At 37.7% G+C, this 19,151-nt stretch overlaps 1 protein-coding gene across 3 annotated transcripts in view; it reads right to left on the reverse strand.

Annotated features, from left to right (window-relative positions):
- Positions 1-19,151, reverse strand: part of itgb6 (integrin, beta 6) — an 87,335-nt gene that overhangs the window by 42,908 nt on the left and 25,276 nt on the right. For all 3 annotated transcript variants that reach the window (XM_020531543.2, XM_020531544.2, XM_048599448.1), the window contains 4 exons: positions 17,873-18,038; positions 17,589-17,750; positions 11,336-11,431; positions 3,746-3,835 (listed from right to left, as the gene is read on the reverse strand). In XM_020531543.2, coding sequence (XP_020387132.2) covers positions 3,746-3,835; positions 11,336-11,431; positions 17,589-17,750; positions 17,873-18,038 — 514 coding nt within the window. The remainder of the gene's footprint in view (positions 1-3,745; positions 3,836-11,335; positions 11,432-17,588; positions 17,751-17,872; positions 18,039-19,151) is intronic.

The following is a 19,151-nucleotide window of genomic DNA, read 5'->3' on the forward strand; positions in this document are numbered from 1 at the left end:
GATGCTGCTTGGCCTGCTGTGTTCATCCAGCCCTGCACCTTGTTGTCCCTTTCAGCTATACCTTTTTAATCTTTTAATTCTTAAACTACACAAAATAGTGTCAGATTGTGGTGACAGTTGATTTTCACTGTATTTTACTGCATCATTCAATTATAAAATACAAGTGACAATAAATCATCATTCATTCATTCATACCATCAAACTTAATTGGTAATTTGCCACTGCCTAATGAGAAACTTGACACATAAAATGAACGATGTAGTGAGCCACTCTCGATGCTGAGACAGGCTCCTTAAGACATTTTGCCGATTCCTGTCATAAATCTCACTGTAGTTTACATCACTCAGGTCCTATAAGATTCCAACCCTCAGACCAATCAGTTAAGTTTCCAAGTTTTGATTGGTATCAGCCTTGAGGTGGAGTGTTCTGAGTCAATAGATGTAGAAGGATATTTGTGTTAAGTAGTTCTGACTGGAGAAGAACTAACTATTATTTTTTTCATACCTTTGACCTTAGTGACTAGTTGAGATTGTCAAAACATGGAAAGATCCTGGCCTTAGCACTGGATGAGCAGGACAGGAGGAGACTTACATGTTGCCCCCTCTGTTGAGAAAGTTCACCATATTGTGCACCTCTCAGGTGTATCAAATCACTCAAAACAGCCATCCAATTAGAGACCTGCAGCTTCTGGGTCCTGAAGGCTGCTGGGTGAGGCGACTCTGGAGAAGGTAAGTCAATTATTTTGCTTATTCTCACAGTTTGGGAATTGGGAAAGGAGGGAAGTGGATGGCTTTCAGAAGGCAGTCCCTTGCCTATCAGCCTGGTCTCTGATTGCTCCTAGTTGAGAAATCAACCACCCTTTTCACAGAATCTCACAGGGATATGATACAGAAAGAGGCCTTTTAGACAGTCATGTATGCACTGTTCTCCAAATGAGCATCATGAATGAGTGCCAGCGTCTTGCTATTTCCTTGTACCCTTGCAAATTGTTTCTAATAAAATAAATGTCCAATGTTCACTGAACATAAGTTCATCATAACTTCCTTGCTCTTGTACTCCCTTTAACGAAGCCTAGAATATCGAATGCTTCATTAATGGCTTGTTTAATCTCAGGTCCCTCTGCTCTTGTACACCCTTTAGTGTCTGCCATATTCTTTGTACCAAAGTGCATCGCGTCTCATTTCTCCACATTGAACTTCATTGCTATGTATCCACAGTCTCCTCCAACTTGTTAGTGTCCATTCTAGTCTGTCTTCCTCCCAGTTTACAATTCTCCCAAGAACCTTCTAACAGCAGGAGAGGCAGATAATTGGGAAGGTGGAAAATTGAGACCTTTAAATGGTCACTAAATGACCACTTAGGGCCTTAATTGGTGGCAAGTTGGCACGTTCTCTCCCAACACTTAACTGCTGAGGGGGTTAAAAAGAGGTGAGTTTCTCTCTAGGGCTGCATATTCTGGGTTCTGACCCTACTTCTTTCTGTAGGCTCTGTAAAATTCACTCCAAAATTCCTGGGAAGACAGACTGATTAGTTGCTGCATTTTGGAAAGTAGGGAGCTGATTTTTAGCATGCACATCTGGCAAGAGCAGGGTGGAAATTTAAATAAAATAGCTGAAAAGCTATTTCCAATATATCCCCAAAACGTTCTTGCCAGCTAACATTTCAGTTTAGTTATATTTTCAGCAGCTGCTGACCTGTTTAAATAGCAGGGCCCAATAATGTCATTCAGATGCTGATACGATCTTTACTGTTGATTGATGTGTCAATGCCCAGTGCCGGCTCCTCCAGTGAAAGCTGACAAGTACTAAGACCTCCAACGAGAGGTCCAGCCAAATTTAATTTTAACATTGCTGTGAGCCAAAAGGAGTGTTCCTCTGGGCTCCACAAGGAACTCCAGGTATTTTTGACTGTTAAGCTTCCCTGAAACAGACAGAAATGTTGACATGGGAACCCAGTAGTGTGTTGAAGCTCAGGTCATTTGTATGAACGAAACGCAGGAGTTCGGCAAAGTGGTCAGGTGACCACCGAGCTCCCTTGTCAATATTTCTGTCTCAGGAATGCCACAGTACTCCAGTGAAGCTCAACACAAGCTGGAGAAACAATACTTCATCTTCTGCCTGGGCTTCTTACAGCCTCAGGACTTAACATTGAGTTTAACTATTTCAGAACGTGATCTGCCTCCTCCATGTTTGTTATTCTCTCCTCACACCCCAAGGTACTGTGTGGTACGAGTTGCTCCCTGCACAGCCAGCCCACTTTCAACTATTCACACTTCTCCTTAGCACATGGGGAGGTTATGGCCTAGTTGTATTATCACTGGACTGTTAATCCAGAGACCCAGATAACATTCTGGGGACCTGCATTCAAATTTGAATTCAATAAAAATGTCTGGAATTAAGAATCTAATGATGACCATGAGCTGATTGTCAGGAAAGACCCACCTGGTTCACTAATGTCCTTTATGGAAGGAATCTGCCATCCTTACCTGGTCTGGCCTACATGTGACTCCAGATCCATAGCAACGTGGTTGACTCTCAACTGCCCTCTGGGCAATAAATGCTGCCTAGCCAGTGACCCCCTCATCCTGTTAATAAACAAAGTGAGAAAAAAAAAACCTATCTAGCATATATCACTCTCTCAACTTCTCATGAAATATCTCTTTGTTTGCCTATCCCTTTTTTCTCTTCTTCTCTCTCTGGACTCCATCCCTATGTACTCTATTCACTTCCCAAACACCCCACCCCCATCCTGTCATCAGCATGAACATCACACCCCTTCCAAGCTATCTTCAGTTCCGTAGAAAGGCTACTTGACTCGAAACGTTAACTGTTTAATCTCTCTACAGGTGCTGCCAGACCTGCTGTGTTTCACCAGCACTCTGTTTTTGTTTCAGATTTGTAGCATCCACCGTTATTTGTGTTTATTTTAATGAAAGTAAACAGACAGGTGCAGCGAGTCATTAGGAAGGCAAATGGTATTTGGTCTTCATTGCAAGTGGATTTGCATTCAAAACCAAGGTTGTCTTTCTGCAGTTATACAGGGCCTTGGTGAGAACATATCTGGCGTTCAGTTTCGGTCTCCCTACCCAAGAAATGATATATGCAGGTAGGGAGTGTAGCAGAGGTTCACTCAACTGATAGAGGGATGGTTCCACTGCACCTGCATTCACTGGCATTTTGAATAATAAGAAGGGATCCGATTGAAATGTATAAAATTCTAACAGGGCTGGACAGTCTAGATGCAGGGAGAATTCTTTTCTTGAATGGGGAGTCTGGGCCAGAGGACACAGTCTCAGGATACGGCATAGATCCTTTAGCTCTGGGATAAGAAAAATTTCTTCCCTCAAATGCTATTGAAACTGTGGAATTCTGTACCACAGAAGGCTGTGGCATCCAAGCCACTAAATATATTGAAAAAGGAAACAGATAGAATTATAGATTTTAACAGCACCGATGGATATAGGAAGAAAGTGGGAATATAACACCGTGATAGAGGATGGGCCTCACTGAACCGTAGAGCAGGCTGGAGGTTTCTACGTTGGTCTGGCCCCCACGCTGGTGCTGACATGAATGCTGGCTGTTTAACCCTGATTCAAACCTGAACTTAAAAACAAGGGCTAGATGTCAGGCTTCACAAAAGGTCCCAATATTTATAAAGAAATTAGCTAATTAATCATAAATGTGATCATGATAACTGGTATTGACTTTTTCCTTTTCTGTTCAGTGCCAAAAATACAAAAATGTACCTTGTAGGCCTTAATAATCAATTGAAGGATATTTCCAGAATCACTTGCGAGTGGCTCCACTGTGGCACCAGGTATTAGTGTTGCATAATTCTACAAGGATGTAACAATTAAGTGAAAATTAATTTTAAAAGCAACAGATGCTCCCATAAAATAAATTGCTGTGTAATCATAAGTATGCATCTTTATTCATAAATATGTGAAAGGCTACGACCAAATTTAATATTAATAGAAGATAACCAATGTAGTCACAGTTTCTGTAAATCAACTGACTTTTGTTGGAAATGTGGTTAGCTATTTACTTAAACATTTTACCTGTTCACAAACTGGGATGTAATATTGTACTGTCAACAGACATAACTTTCAAAATTGCAATGATGTGAAATATAACACTGTCAAGCCTATAACTGTTAGGAGTTTTCCAAGTATTTGTAGACGAATGAACGCTATGTGCAATATATTGGTGACTAAAGTGACACAAATATTAAAACAACCTACAACACATTACAAAATGTAAAAAGGCTACCACCATTAAGCCAGAGAAATACAAGTGAGCAACAAAGACCTTGTTTAAAATAACAGAAATGATTATATGTTTTGCTCTGGTCAATCAGCAATTTAAATAACAGGACAAATATAAAAAGAGAAATGATGTTGAAAATTAGGTTCCAGTTCTTCAATGCAAACAGTGAATATAGAGCAAACAAGAATTAATCTAATTAAGTTAATTGAGTCAATTGTTTCAATGTGTGTTTCAACATATCTGTACACATTGTCATGTTCAATTATCGTGTGTTTGACCATAGGAGTCTGCTATTAGTGCTCATGATACTTGATTGGTTCAGACTGGGTGTAGACTCAGAAATGGAAACAAAGCTGTAGAACGAGCTGGAAGCTGAAGCTTGGTAGGCTTTTCAAAGCTCTATGAACAAAAGCCTGCTACACACATAACACTAGTGTCATCTCTGTATAGATCTGAGATACAAAATACACAATATCAGTATGTAGGTGATGCAAAAGAAATGGGCAGAAACCTGCAGAATGTCATGAGTAAGTGTTATTTCAGCAGCACAAATAAATTGTGAAACTCCACACTCTCCAAATCGTACCAATATTGTAGTAATATTATATTTATCAACTGTAAAAAGGTTCCTCACTTTCATGAGGGACATGCTGTAGCTACAACATACATGCACGTCAGCCCAATATAATGGAGAATATTCACTCAGTTGCTCTCATCCAAACATATGTATTCATTTGTCTGTGTTTCTAAGTTTATTCTTACTGTTTTGGGGAAGAGTAAAATTATGTATTTACTAGAGCACTGACAATGAGCTGTGATGTTACAGGAACACAAGATCTGAAAACATCTCAATGAATTACACAAAATAAATAAAAAAGGAAATAATTGATTCCCAAGATGTATACAAAACACAATTTACATCAAGAACATGATTACTAGTCACAAATTATTTCCCACAGTTGTCTCAAAAGGGGCATTTGCTAATATGTGTTTGTATTTCAGTATTGAATGCACAATCTTTACATTATATGGAAAGAAACTGCATTTGGTGATCTTGCAGATGTAAAGATCAATAATCAAATGGCGAATCTACATTGTGTTGAAGAATATCCCAAACAATTATAATGAAATGTTCATAATCAGTTGGACCAATTATTTTTCAAAATCTTGATTTCAAAAGATGCTGGACAAGAATATAAATATACATTGCTTATGTGTAATACACCAAAGTATTGAACAAAGCTTCAAATAGCTGTTTGACCATTCCATGATGCTTGTTCAACATTCTTTATATTACGTTAATCAACTGTTTAATAATGTAGAATTCTGCTCATTGCCAATGCAGGTCTTAAATCAATGAATATTAAGATTGAACAGGAAAGAAAACAATTTCTTCGGCAAAGGCTGAAGTTACAAGTTAAAGCATGTCCTTAATGTGCCATTCAGCATTGAGCAACAAAACAATATGAAAAGCCAAATATAACAATCAGTGGTTGAGATAATTCAGGCTGCTGACCAAAATCAATCTTGATGACAGTAAAATTCTGTTAAGGTGCTGGAATCTAAAATAATGTTGTGATTTTTTTTAAGTGAGAAAATTATTGTTAATTTTTGAAATGCCACTGAGAGAAATTGCAAACCAGGTCAGATATAAACTCATTGATCTAAAAAGAATTTCTAGGAGGGCAGAGGAAGAGCACATTACCAAAGATTCCCTCCTGACAGCTAAACTTCCAATTGCAAGTTTAAAGAGAGTGCATTTTTCATTTCTTTTAATATAACTTATTAATTCCAAACTATTCTCTTTACTACTGCTCAGTTTCATGAATCACTGCATTTTTGAAAAGAGAAATTATGTTCTAAACAAATAAATTTGACATGTCAAACAATTGAAACCATATTCATTCAGACAAGCAGTCAGCCATAAAATCAATGGCCCTTCCAGCACACCCCTATCACGTGGCAGTAGTTCATTGAAAGGCCTACAAGTTCAGTCAAGCTCCAAGCATAATGGTTTCAGTCCAATTACATGAATTAGGCTGATATTTCAGTAGGATATTGAAAGAGTGCCGTAGGGAAGAGTTTTGTAAAGTGGGGTCAGGACCCCCAAGAGGGGTTCACAAGTTAATGTCTTTGGTATGAGATCTGAGGCAGAAATGGCTACCAGGGAGTTCAGGCCAAGTTACAACAGCTGTGCTTTTCCTCTAATGGGTTTTTGCTCTCACAGATCACATTGAGGGGGTCATGACAATTTTCAAGTCTCAATATGGGGTCCCTTTGAGAAAAAGTTGGAGAAGCACTGTTGTAGGGATGTCAGTGTCAAATGAAATGTAAAATAACACCACATCTACTTCTTCCTGTGATATAAATGATCCTATTGTAATATTTGAAGGAGAAAAAGGAAGTCCTTTTGGCATGTGGAGAATATTTATACATCAATCAAAAGCAGCAAAATAAATCTGATGAAGGGTCTAGGCCCGAAACGTCAGCCTCTCTGCTCCTATGATGCTGCTTGGCCTGCTGTGTTCATCCAGCCCTGCACCTTGTTGTCTCGGATTCTCCAGCATCTGCAGTTCCTACTATCTCCAGCAAAATAAATTATTTGGTTATTTGTCTCATCAGTTTGGGTTGGAATTTCTGCTACACCAATAAGCTGCTGACTTCCCTGTTGTGTTCAAGTAATGATAGTTTTCTTCTGGATTCTTTGTTAAATATTTAATTCCTGCACAATATACATAGTGGCCCTGAACAATATAGGCTACAGAGAAAAATGTGGCAGAATTGTATGAGAAATCTGACAAGGACTAAATTGACTTCAAGAGCAATTAGTTATATTTTTTGACTCGGAGGGAGGTCTGTTTGCAGTGACAAAAAAGAAGTGTGAGGTAGTAGAAAGAAGATGGTATCGCTTACCCTGTCTGAGTGTAGAAGTTCATTGACCTTCTCCCTACAATGCTTTGCATTGTTTTAGATGGCTATAATCCAGAGGGTAATCTTGGACCAAGTTGGCATGTTGTGGTGTCATGGCCTCAGGAGTAAGAGGACGTCCTGTGCCTAGATCATGCAGTGCAGCAGAATCTCCATGTCTCTGCCTGTAAAGTGGAACACTGATTTTCTCCTGTCTGCTATGAGGGGGGCAAATGTCAACAAGTGCACAAGGCAGCCCTGGACTGACAGTGCTTGCCCGGGTGCACAATGGGCTTTTAAAGATGGGGCTGGCACCAGGGATGCTGGTCAACTCTGGCACTGGTGATTTGTTCTGGGAATGGGGCTGAAATTCAGTGAGAGGGATATCTTAGGGGTGGGGTAGTTAGTTAATAAGGCATATTGGTAAAATATGATGAAAGATCCTGCTAGGCCATGCTGTGAAAATCTCCTAAAACCCTAACAAAATTGACACTTAACCAAAAAAATGTAAGATTCAGCCCAGTGTCACACAATTCTTAATAAAACATCAGCCTCAGATGTTCATCTCTGTAATCCTGACTGTTTTATTAGGTTTTGGAAGGTCCTCATTCAATCCTCTTCAGATGAGTTCCTATTTTTCTGTTATTCAATCACAATCCAAAGGCAGCAATACAGTTATTGAGGATTTCTTCCAGTTCTATTATTCTTCCAGTTGTTGTGACATTGCAATGTCCATGAGAGGACAGAGCAACAACTGAATTGATGGCACTCAGTGGTTACTCATATAAAGTAGCCTGTCACACACTCAGTTGTTTGAGTAGCAGCTATCATTTTGGGTTCTTTCACAGGCAGATATTATTCATGCACCTTGAATGCTGAAGCCAGTAAGAGGTTTTAGGTCTTTTACAAAGACTGCATGGCGATCATATCAAAGAATGATACCAGCCTGTTAATCATGCAATTAAGCTGCCAGCTTGTTAAAGCTGTACTCAATTCTGTTGCGCTTCTACATTGGTAGATATACCCCTGAAGAAAAATGTATGAAAGGAACTAATGATTATAAATAATAACGTGTCAAAGTGCCATTTCTATAAGTGGATCACATCTAAGATAAAATTGGAAATTTTACAGTGCAATCAATGAATCTTCCACACTTACTTCAGTATACCTGTTTAAAGGACAGAACAGGTGCTGCGTCTGTGTTGTACTGTTGGATTCTTAGCATTCAGAGGTCACATTTACTGGGCAAAATTTTACTGAGCGAGAACCTCCCTGAAGAAAAGCCAGCAACCCCTAGGTAGCCTGTAAAAAAGCCCACCTGCACTTATAATGTGCTGGGGCAAGGATAAAATGTTGGTTGCATAGGTCTCCTGCCCCATGGAGGAGCCAATCTGACTGGCCAGCAGTTCGAGCAATGCCAGGAGCTTACCAGTGGGCACTGCCAGGTCTGTAACCAGTTCTAAGAAAGCTTAATGGATCCCTGGAATGTGGTCAGTTCAGGGTAATGGTCAGGGAGAATCTGGCCAATTCAGGGGGGGTTGCTGAGGCGTTTGGGGTGTGGATTTTATAGAGCTGGCAGGTATGAAGGAAAGAAGAAGTACTGTCTTTGGGAGTGGTGTTTGCCCACCCCCACCTGGTGTTGTGATGAAGGCACCTCCAAGTGTTTGAAATACACATTACTCTCACTCTTTTAAAAACTTATTTTTTAAAAAGGAGGCTGTCCAATCCCATCCACCTGCCCAAGCCAACCATACAATGTAATGGGCAGTGTATTATCAGGGTCAACTGGCTTATTAATAAGTTCAATTTATTTTTAAATATGACAGGTGGTTTGCCAAATGCAGCATCTGCCCACCTACCATGTTAGGGCATGCCATTCCTTGAAAACATGTAAAATTCATCCCAGTGTCTTAAGAAAGTTTGTCTAACCAGCCACCAATGATGTGCTAAAGCTATAATAGCTCAACAGGTATAAAATCCTCACTCTGTTTTTTTTTAAAACTGTTTACGCAATCAGTAATCCTTAAGATTACTGACCTGTGCTTTGTAAAAATATTGTTTAATTTTAGGACATGGACACAGTAAGGACTAGAGAGGCTGGAAACGAGGGTCTATAGGTGTGAGGCTGGAAAAGCACAGCAGGTCAGACAGCATCTGAGGAGCAGTTAAGTCACGATTAACTGCTGAAACAGTCCGATTAACATTGACTCACCAATATTGTATGTTAGGCTGAAGGCATGTTCTACAATAGTGGGCAAAGAGTTACCATGAACAAATAAAAGATAACATTACATATTTCATTGTTTATGATTTGTAGAACACAGGTGAGTCACTTTGGAAGTAAGGACTGCTGTCATAGTCTAGGTAGAGCAGAGGCTTTTTGAAAAAAAAAGCCTGCATTTGGATGGATGGTTGCGGTTAGATTCAAGGACTAAAGATCAAGGGCCAGACCAGAACTACAGTTAGATTTTGTTTGCACTGTTTACACTATTGTATATATACAGCAAGAATTCTTTTGGATCTGTATACAGGTTCATGGGATCTTAGGCACACCGGATATTGAAAAATCAGAGATATTCTTTTCACATGTACGCTTTTAAGTGTCTAATACTTAAAACACACAGACAATCCAATGCTCCTGTGTATTGACTCAAAAATTTATTTTCATGGTTTTTAAGTATTTGTTAATTCAAGTGATTACTGATAAATAGATTCAGATAGACCATCAATTACATATCTTGATTACATTTTTTGAATGCTCAGCCATTAACCATTTCTTGGGGATTAAACACAGCAGAGTGGTGGGGACAATGGTTTAGAATACATTAACCGTTCACTGACATAGCCGAGTTTGAATCCAAATTGAACTGAGCCAATGAATAGCTCTTTCATCAATTTGTGTGGAGAAGGAATTTTGACATCTAAATTTTATCTTTTATGATTTTCAATGCAAGTTTTTCCTTCAGTACAGGATATATGGCATCAAATTTGCAATCTCAGAACATCCACAAGATGACTGGTGTAATGGAAATGGCACTCACTGCAGTAGAGGATTCTTATTCTGTGTTTGGGCTGAGAGCAATTATTGCGTGGAGTAGAGGGAACTTTATTATGCATCTAATACGTCATATGAGTTACTGTCACTGGCACAGATTACCAAAGTAGAAATTCTTTTAATTTCCAAAACCTAATGCTTATCATCCAAAACACAGTAAGGAGAAGTGAAATTAAATTGACCCTGATGAAGAATAATTTATTCAATTAGTACTGTTTCATTTACAATTTGATACCAGTTTGCGAAAAACTGATCTGGATTTTCTGCTCAAATAACACTGCTACTTCAATAAACTCAAACTTCGGGAATATCTCTGTTTACCCAAAACGTTTTCTGAATTCCTGTCAAAAATTGACACACATGAGCAGGTATATCTTGATAAATGCAAATGACTGAAGTACATCATGCAGGGAAACTTCCATCATTATTTTTCCTGAAATTAGTCCTTGCAAAAGGCATCTTGGCCTTTCATACAATCACTTGGATAGGCTGATATGGGGTTTTGAAAGAAAAGTTTTACTGCTTTCCAGGTTACGCTGCAGCATTCTGTGGCTTTCTGAACAAATCATGTCTGTCTGGTAGATTCAAAGAAGGCTGCATGAACATGAAAATAGCCCTAAGGCTAGAAAGTTGTCTAAATTCGGGGATACATCCTTATAGCGCATCACAGTCATGCATGAAATCAAAGATTACATTGAACCATCGGCAGGGACGTTTGATTTGACCCAATTGTTCTCTTCCTGTGTTTATAATTCCACATAAGCTTCTTCCAACTCTAATTACCTCTTCCCACCCACCATCAATATCCTATTCCTTCCTCCGTAACATATGCAATAAAGCAAGATTTTGTAATCATAGCAACTTTCAACTACTGTATCTGTTAATCCATTGCACTTCTGAACTGTAGATATTCAGTGGTATGTGTGTCAAAAAAATCCTATGGTGATCCCTTATTGTGCAGAGTATCCTTTTCTATTAGACTTTAACTCTGTTTGAAATGCAAATTCATTGTTTTGCTTACAGAATGTTGGCCTCCAGAAATTTTCTTTAAATATCAGCCATTGAAATTTCTTAATTCTTCCAGTTATAATACTGAATTAAAACTTACCTTGTACGTATTCAGCTGCTTATCTGTCACAGCAAAAATCAGCAAGATATTATTTTCCACAAGCTTTTCTATGAGTTGCCCAAGTGAGGGATATTCCTACAAATATAGAGAAAAGAAGTAAGATGAAATTATTTAGGCAATTTATAATACAGCAGAACATTATCCAAGCATACACAGATAATCAGAAAAAGATTTACTACATCCAGCAGGTCCCATACAATTCTGCTTGAGTGCAGAGCGTACCCACCTACAGCCATGTAATTCCTGGGAAAGGAAAAAGACTGAAGTAAATCCCAAGCCAATTAGAAAAAAAAAAAATAGAAAATTCAAGTCCTTTAGATAAAAGAAAGCTAGTTCAAGAGATTGTGGTAGTTATAATTCATACTACAAACACCTATTTCTTTCACAAGGTAATCTCCACTTCAGCCAGGAACAGGTCCATGACCCTATGACTCTAAGTCCTTGTAGAAATACTGGTAATCAGTGTTGACCATACCAGTTGGCAACAGGTTCACAGTACATTCTCAGCAAAACAGGACTTATTTGGCATTCAGTTCCAATAGATACAAGTTGGATGCAGTGATCACTCATTGACTAAGTTTTTTGCTACTTAGAAATAAGCAGTCCCTGTCTGTTACCAAAGGCAAATGCAGATTTGTTTATTAATTCCTTGCTTTGTGTCACTGAATGAAAGTGAATATTTTCAACCATTTGAAGGCTTTCCAATGTGCAATGCTTCCACATTGAACAATATGAAGATGTTAGACTACACTGGGCATTGGGGAAGAATAGCACTCCCTTAGGCAGGGTTCTAGGATGGGATGATGCTGAGGACTATTAACCTGTGAAGCTTGTTTCTCAAATAACAATACATGTACAAATGTGTACTTGTCTTTGCAATAAAGTATCAGCCATGCTACTGTGTCCTCAGAAGCGTTTGTTTTTTGATTTCCTCACACAAAGTGTCCTGTGAAGGGCAGCTCTTGGCCACAGTGTTTGACCTGGTGCACAGCTGGGCTTTAACAACGGCACAGGGATCTTGATTCCCAGGAGGTCCTACTAGTCACATGTACGCGAGTCATTGCTGAACACACAAGAGTGCAAGTCAGGGTTCCATAGTTAATGGTACATAGCTAATGAGACAAGCTGCAGAGAACAATGAGAGAAAACCCACTAGAGGTAACAGAGAAGCCCTCCACGTAACTCCCCAAAACTGACATTTAGCTGATTTTTAGTAGAATTAAGCCCTTGGTATCATTTCCATGTTCTCTATTGAAGCACCCTGGAATGTTTTGCTGAATAAATGAGCACAAAAAAAAAAAAACCTGTTACAGAATACAACTAAAATAGATTGAACATGAAAATTCTAATCATGGTCCATAAATATATCTGAAAAATAAACAATTAAAGAAAATCATCTCCACTTCATGACTTTGGTAAATTCCATCCTAAACTGGAAGAAAAGAGATTGTGAGAAATTTGAAGTCACACCAAAAGAATATTTGGGACAGTATAAAACATGGCTCTGATTCATAATTGTTTCCCAGTGCATGATTGTCACAAAAACCATCATCAATAACACCCGCGACATAAAGTAAATGTTGAATGAGTCAGAGTCTGTATTTATTAAAGGTAGGTACAGGTTTGCTCTTGAAACGTAATTAATACAGGGTTTGGTAAAATATTTCAACTGTAGCTAGAATCTGAAATCCAAATCCAGAACTTTTGGAACATCTTCACAGCTTTAAGAGACTCTTTATGACTGAAGTAAAATATACTAATACCAAAGAATTAAAGATCTATGAGGAGTCTGTCCAAAGAATTTGTTTGGCAATCCAGTTTTAATTCTACAAGGTTGCAATAGGTTTTCATTACTCACATGAATATAGAATTAAATATTATACCATCTATTTGTGTGTGCATGGTGTTGTTAGAACTGAACTCAACTGCCTATGTTGCTAAGTCTAGGAGTTTGATGAAAACAGACTCATACAACCAGTGACACATCTAGATTGCCATGATGTAGTGAGTAAATGTGCTATGGAATCTCGTCCATGCCCAGCCATTTCTAACATCTTTGATGGTCGTGAGAAGCATGTCTTCAAGGGAATGAGCACTAGCCTTTTTGACCTTGTGTATGTCCCATACATAAATGATGCATTTGCAATATTTGACTGTACAACTGCATCCAAACAATTATTCACATATCTTAATAAACTCTATCCTGCACTCAGATCTACCATTGAAATGAAGCAATCAAATGAGCACCTTTTCCTTATGTGCTAGGTAAGAAATCTGTCAGCAGGTTCTTTACTATTATCTACTGCAAGCTTACATTCACTAGTCAGTATAGAAACTGGGACTCCTACAGTTCCATAAGCTATATGATTAACCTTACTGGTAACCTTGTGAATGGAGCCATATCCATCTGATCACTGTTAAGCTTGATGCTGAGATAAAAAGTATCAAAATTATTCTGTGAGCTAATGGCTATTCTGATCAAATCAGCACTCACTGCACATCGTGTAAACTCATCTATGGCACAATGTTTGGCACTTTAAAAGGTACCCAATTCACGTCAGTTCATCCTGGAAAGGGAAAGTGACCCAAAAAGTTGAGCAACAAGTGAAGTTAGCCATCTCACACTGTTACATTGCACAAACGTGGGAATGGTGTCCTCCACTAAAAAGATGTTGCTGTCAAATCAAAAAGTTGCTCTATTGCACAAATGATTAACGTGATATATCATGTTATGCCGGGTACATAATAATTAGTTCTCTTAACTGTGCAAAGCTTGCTGACTGTACTCAATAAGCCTGTGCTTGCAAAACTCAGAACATACTCTTCAGCATTAGATATGATTGTGCTGTTGGACAACATTTACTAAATTATCCAGACTGTGCTAAAGAATTTCACCAGAAATTAATTTAGGAGGATTGTTTAGGCTTGCAGTGCATTTCAGTTCTAGACCCTACATATATTTTCACACACAGGATCCTGTTCTTTGTAGGCAAATAGATATTGTGCATATTAGTGCACTTTTTTCATTGCGAGAGGTTATGGAGATTGCAATTTCCTGCTGCAACACCCTGACCAGTGTCCACCCGCCTGGTCAAGCATTAATCAGCTAAAACAAAAACAGAAATTGCTGTGAAAGCTCAGTAGGTCTGGCAGCATCTGTGAAGAAAAATCAAAGTTAACATTTTAGGTCCAGTGACCCTTCCTCAGAACCTGAAATGTTAACTCTGATTTTTCTTCACAGATACTGCCAGACCTGCTGAGCTTTTCCAGCAACTTCTGTGTTTGTTCCTGATTTACAGCATCTGTAGTCCTTTCAATTTTTAGTAAACAGCTAGCTAAGACTGACTGTTCGCAGATCCAGCTGCATCTCCAAACAACCAACATTCTTATGCTGTATAAATTGGTGTTCCCTTTCAAAGTTTCGTTTATTGTGCCCTTTCCTGATGAGTTCAATGTGTAAAACTTTGATTTTGTTTCTCTTCTTGGCAAAGTTTAAGCTCTGTACCACCAAGGAATTACTAATATCCAGCACTATTACATGTCTTTAAAACCTTCTATTTATTATTTGAAATGACAGGACCAATGATTTGTTTCTTGGATAATTATTAAGATTATGAGTAGCACAAATGAATCTCCCTTTTCTTTATTTGCATTCTTATACATAATTGCAGGTTGAAAAACCACAGCCAAATGTTTCTGTAGTGATCCATCCTTCTGCTCAATTATGGTTAGTGGACAAGTTAATTGTAAACCTGTCAGAGTTATGCTGAGTCCAAGGAATATTATGATCACAGTGAAAATGGACTGTCAAGATTCAACTTAAGTCATTTGGCTTAAATGCCTGAGACTTTCATGGACTAAAAATGGGTTTAACAATAACAAATACTGACTTAACATGGCTGCTGTGATTACCTGACCAGGTTGAGATGAGCTGACAAACCCATGAGTAAACAACAGTCTGAGCTGAAATTAACCCAAGTTTTAAAAGGGTGCAGAAACTCAGATCTCTATATCCTGCATGATTCACACATGGAGATGAAAGGTCATCTGAGGAGTACTCATCTTGAAAAAATAATGAGCAGACTCTGGAATATGCAAATAGACCTTTACTGTCAGCTGCATCTCAGCAGCACAGCAGAGACAAGAGAAATTGTATCTGTAAGCAAGAATCTGGATGACACTCACTCTGTCTGTCTGACACACACACACACACACACACACACGTGACCAGATGAAAAGCAACAACAATGCTTCACTGAGAACTCTAGGATACCTGCAGCAATAGCTAAACAGTAGGACTCACAGTCTTCTTATTCTTGCAACCCAAGGGACTTCAGAGATCAAGGATTGTAATTGCTTTTATCATTCTTACCTGTATTCGACAAGCTTTTCCTCACTCCCTTTCTTGTTAAACTTTATTACCCATGCTATGTGTTTGTTAGGTGTTGACTTTTCTTATTTATTTTGAATTTGCTCTCACCTTCCTTAACTAAGTTTAACTTAAGTGTTCCTTTCCTTTGCCCAACTGTTTTTCTCTCTCTCCGTCTCCACCAATCATTTACTCCTACACCCCTCCCTCCACCCCACCTTTAGCAAATATACCAACCTTTTACAAGCTAAAATCAGTTCTGAAGAAGGGTCTCTGGACCCAAAACATTAATTCTGCTTTCTCTCTACAGATGCTGCCAGACCTGAGTTTTTCTAGTAATCTCTGCTTTTGCTTCTGATTTCCAACAGCTGCAGTTCTTTGATTATTTTTTTACATTAAGCGTGAAAGCTGCCTGCTTAAAACAAAAAAAAATTGCTTTCCCAAAAAGGGGGTTAAAAAGAGGTGAACAATAACCCCTTTCTTGCCTGATTAAAACAGAGAATTGCTCAAAGAATTTTGAGGGACAGTATAAGTGACTACTTGAAGCAACTAAATTAATGGCAAATGCATAGCTTGTGTTTAACAGCCCAAAGTAATATGGAGAAAAAGATTTTTTTCATAAATTATTCAAGAAAAGGATAATGGTAAATAATGAATGCTAGAAATAATGCATAAAACACTATTGCCCAGGGCTCATAAGAAATGTAGTAAGCTGACTAGGCTTAGATTCAGCACCCTCTACAGGGGATAGGAATCTATGTGAACATTTCCATCCCTCTTTTCTTGAACAAATCAATCAATCTAAAGAATTTTTAGGTATTTTTCATCAAACTGTTCAGTGATATTATTACACATTTCTGGAGCAGATGGAACTTGAATCCATGCCTCCTAGCTCAGAAGTAGGGACATTACTACCACACCAAAACAGCTCACTGAAAAATTTTTATTTGATGTATTTTTCTAATCAACCTGCTCAAAAATATTATCACATGTTTGAAGCAGGTAGGAATTGAACCTGCACCTCTCAGTCCAGAGTTAGGGACACTACCATTGCACCACAAGAGGGCCTTGAAGAATCTTTAATCAGCATTACTTAATCTGAGTCAGGAAATGTTAGTTAAAACAGATAACTCATTATCAATTCTTTTACAGAAATAGCAAGAAAGAGGAAGAAAGTAAGATGGGATTAGGAGAGAAATGACAAACAAAAATGAAAAAGTAAAAAGAAAACCGTCTTTGTATACGCAACTTTCCTGAAGCAGTTTTTAACAAGACTGCAGGAACATATGGCTAAAGTAAATATACAAATGTTTAAGGAACAAGCTAAGATATTTTCAAAAGGAAAATCTTTAATATTCATGCAAACTAGTTTTCATAACACTACTAACTTATGTTAGAGAAACACTTAGTGCATAGCAATCATGACACCACTATTCTGTCACTGAGTACGAATGAGTACCAAATATAGTTCTTATGCTGCAATACATCACAACGTTTTACTCATTGGTATGAAATTACCAGGTCAATTAAACATCTAGTATCCTCCAGGTTGTGGTATTTTGTGAATTGAAGTATGCAGGTCTTGGAAAATTACACTGAAAAATTAACACCCATCAAAACTTAGAAGATTAAATTAAATTAACATCATATATGTTTCAAACAACATTGAGAGTTTTGCTAGGAGTTAAGTATTTCTAGTCTGTTCAGGAACTTGAATTATAGCAATTTAACTTAAGAATTTTGAGAACTTTTAAATTTTGAATGGAACCTAGGTAGCCCACAAAGTCTATTTTTCATCCATTCCTTTTTGCTTTCAAAATAAATGATTTTCAATTAAAAGCAAAGCATTTTTAAAAACATTACCATTGCTGTTGACTTGGTATATCTGTTCTCATTGTCTAAATGGCATTTTCCATCATGAGGGATGACAATTCCAGCCAACTTGCTGTCCATTCCAAAATGGGTATCAGCATCAGTCACAAATACCAACAAGTGTAAGGAATCATTACGCCAGCCAATTTTTTCCTAAAATAGAGATTATTTTTAATACTTCATCAAATTGTTTGTTGATACTTTAATCAGTTTGTTCCCAATCTGCGTGGCAATGTCTAATGGTACAGCAAGGTATATTCAAGAGGTTAATTTACCTTACAGACAGTTGCTTGTAATATTGCATCAAATCCTCCTTCAGTGTCATCTACATTTGCAGAAATTTGCTGTTTTTGAACAACTTCATTAAATTTTGTTGTGTCTTCAGTCAGCGAAAGCATGTGTCTATAACCAAATGTAGGCAAACATTCTGTGTCCTGAGTCCTATTTAAAGAAAAACAATATTTTTCCAGTTCCATGCAAAATGAAATTCCGAATGTAGCAACAGTTGAGTTTGCAAAATATTAAGCATGTCATGAAAAGGAGTACAGCAGAATTTAGCACAATCAGTTGAAAGAAACTTAGAAGATTTTTTTAATCAGGAAAGGGTGAATCCTGTAAATAATGATTATGTGCATTTTATAGCATTATCCTTGATATTCCAGGATAAACTGAGAAAATAGTTGCACAGTCATGATTGTATCATTTTGCAGTCAGAAAAAGAAAATCAGAGCACTGAACATATCATTTCTACCTAGCATAAGAAGAGCAATTATTAGCATAGCTCACTTTTGTATTGTATTCAGTATCAACTGGAGGTAACTTGTTATTTTTTTTGATTATGTTCACGTGTTTAAATGCTTTGAGTGTAGCAGGCATACCCAAAATTCTTTAAATGTGTTAATTTAATGTAGATACAATTCTGGAAAAGGAAGAGAACCCAGGAGCACATTTTCAATCCAGTTTGACATTGTACCCAAATGGTGTGAGATATTGCCTCAGGAATTTTCATATCAATTGTTCATAGCCAAGTTAAGACTTATGGATTATAACACAAACATAGCATCACTATCTGATGCAAATCTCTCTGCAGTGCAGCTTAAAGCAGTGGAGTAAAGATGTCCACAATTGATATTTATAATATTAATGAAACTAAAGAGATATAACTTGTGAAATAGATATATGTTTTGAAGTGTATTATTTGTATAATCCAAAGTTATATAGACCCATTTATTTTTACAGTCTTGAAGCTAATCAGCTAGATTTCCCTTAAATTCAGATAATGGAGAATATTCCCACACAAAAATTGATTGATAAACAGGGGGTGACAATTATATTGGACCAAATTTTGTTGCCAAAATAATGATGAGGCTGATGTGCTCACAGTTATGTCTGTAAATATAACAACTGCAGATGCAGTTAAATTCTGATATCAATCATTTGCCATTCAAGTTTCAGTGCTGTACTCTGAGCTTTGTGAAATTGGCACTTGGCAATGTACATGCATTGTATGACATACGATTGCTGCATTTGCTTAGTAGGTATGAAGTAAATTGA

Source organism: Rhincodon typus, chromosome 7 (assembly GCF_021869965.1).
Source record: "Rhincodon typus isolate 14 chromosome 7, sRhiTyp1.1, whole genome shotgun sequence".
Classification (NCBI taxonomy): domain Eukaryota; kingdom Metazoa; phylum Chordata; class Chondrichthyes; order Orectolobiformes; family Rhincodontidae; genus Rhincodon; species Rhincodon typus.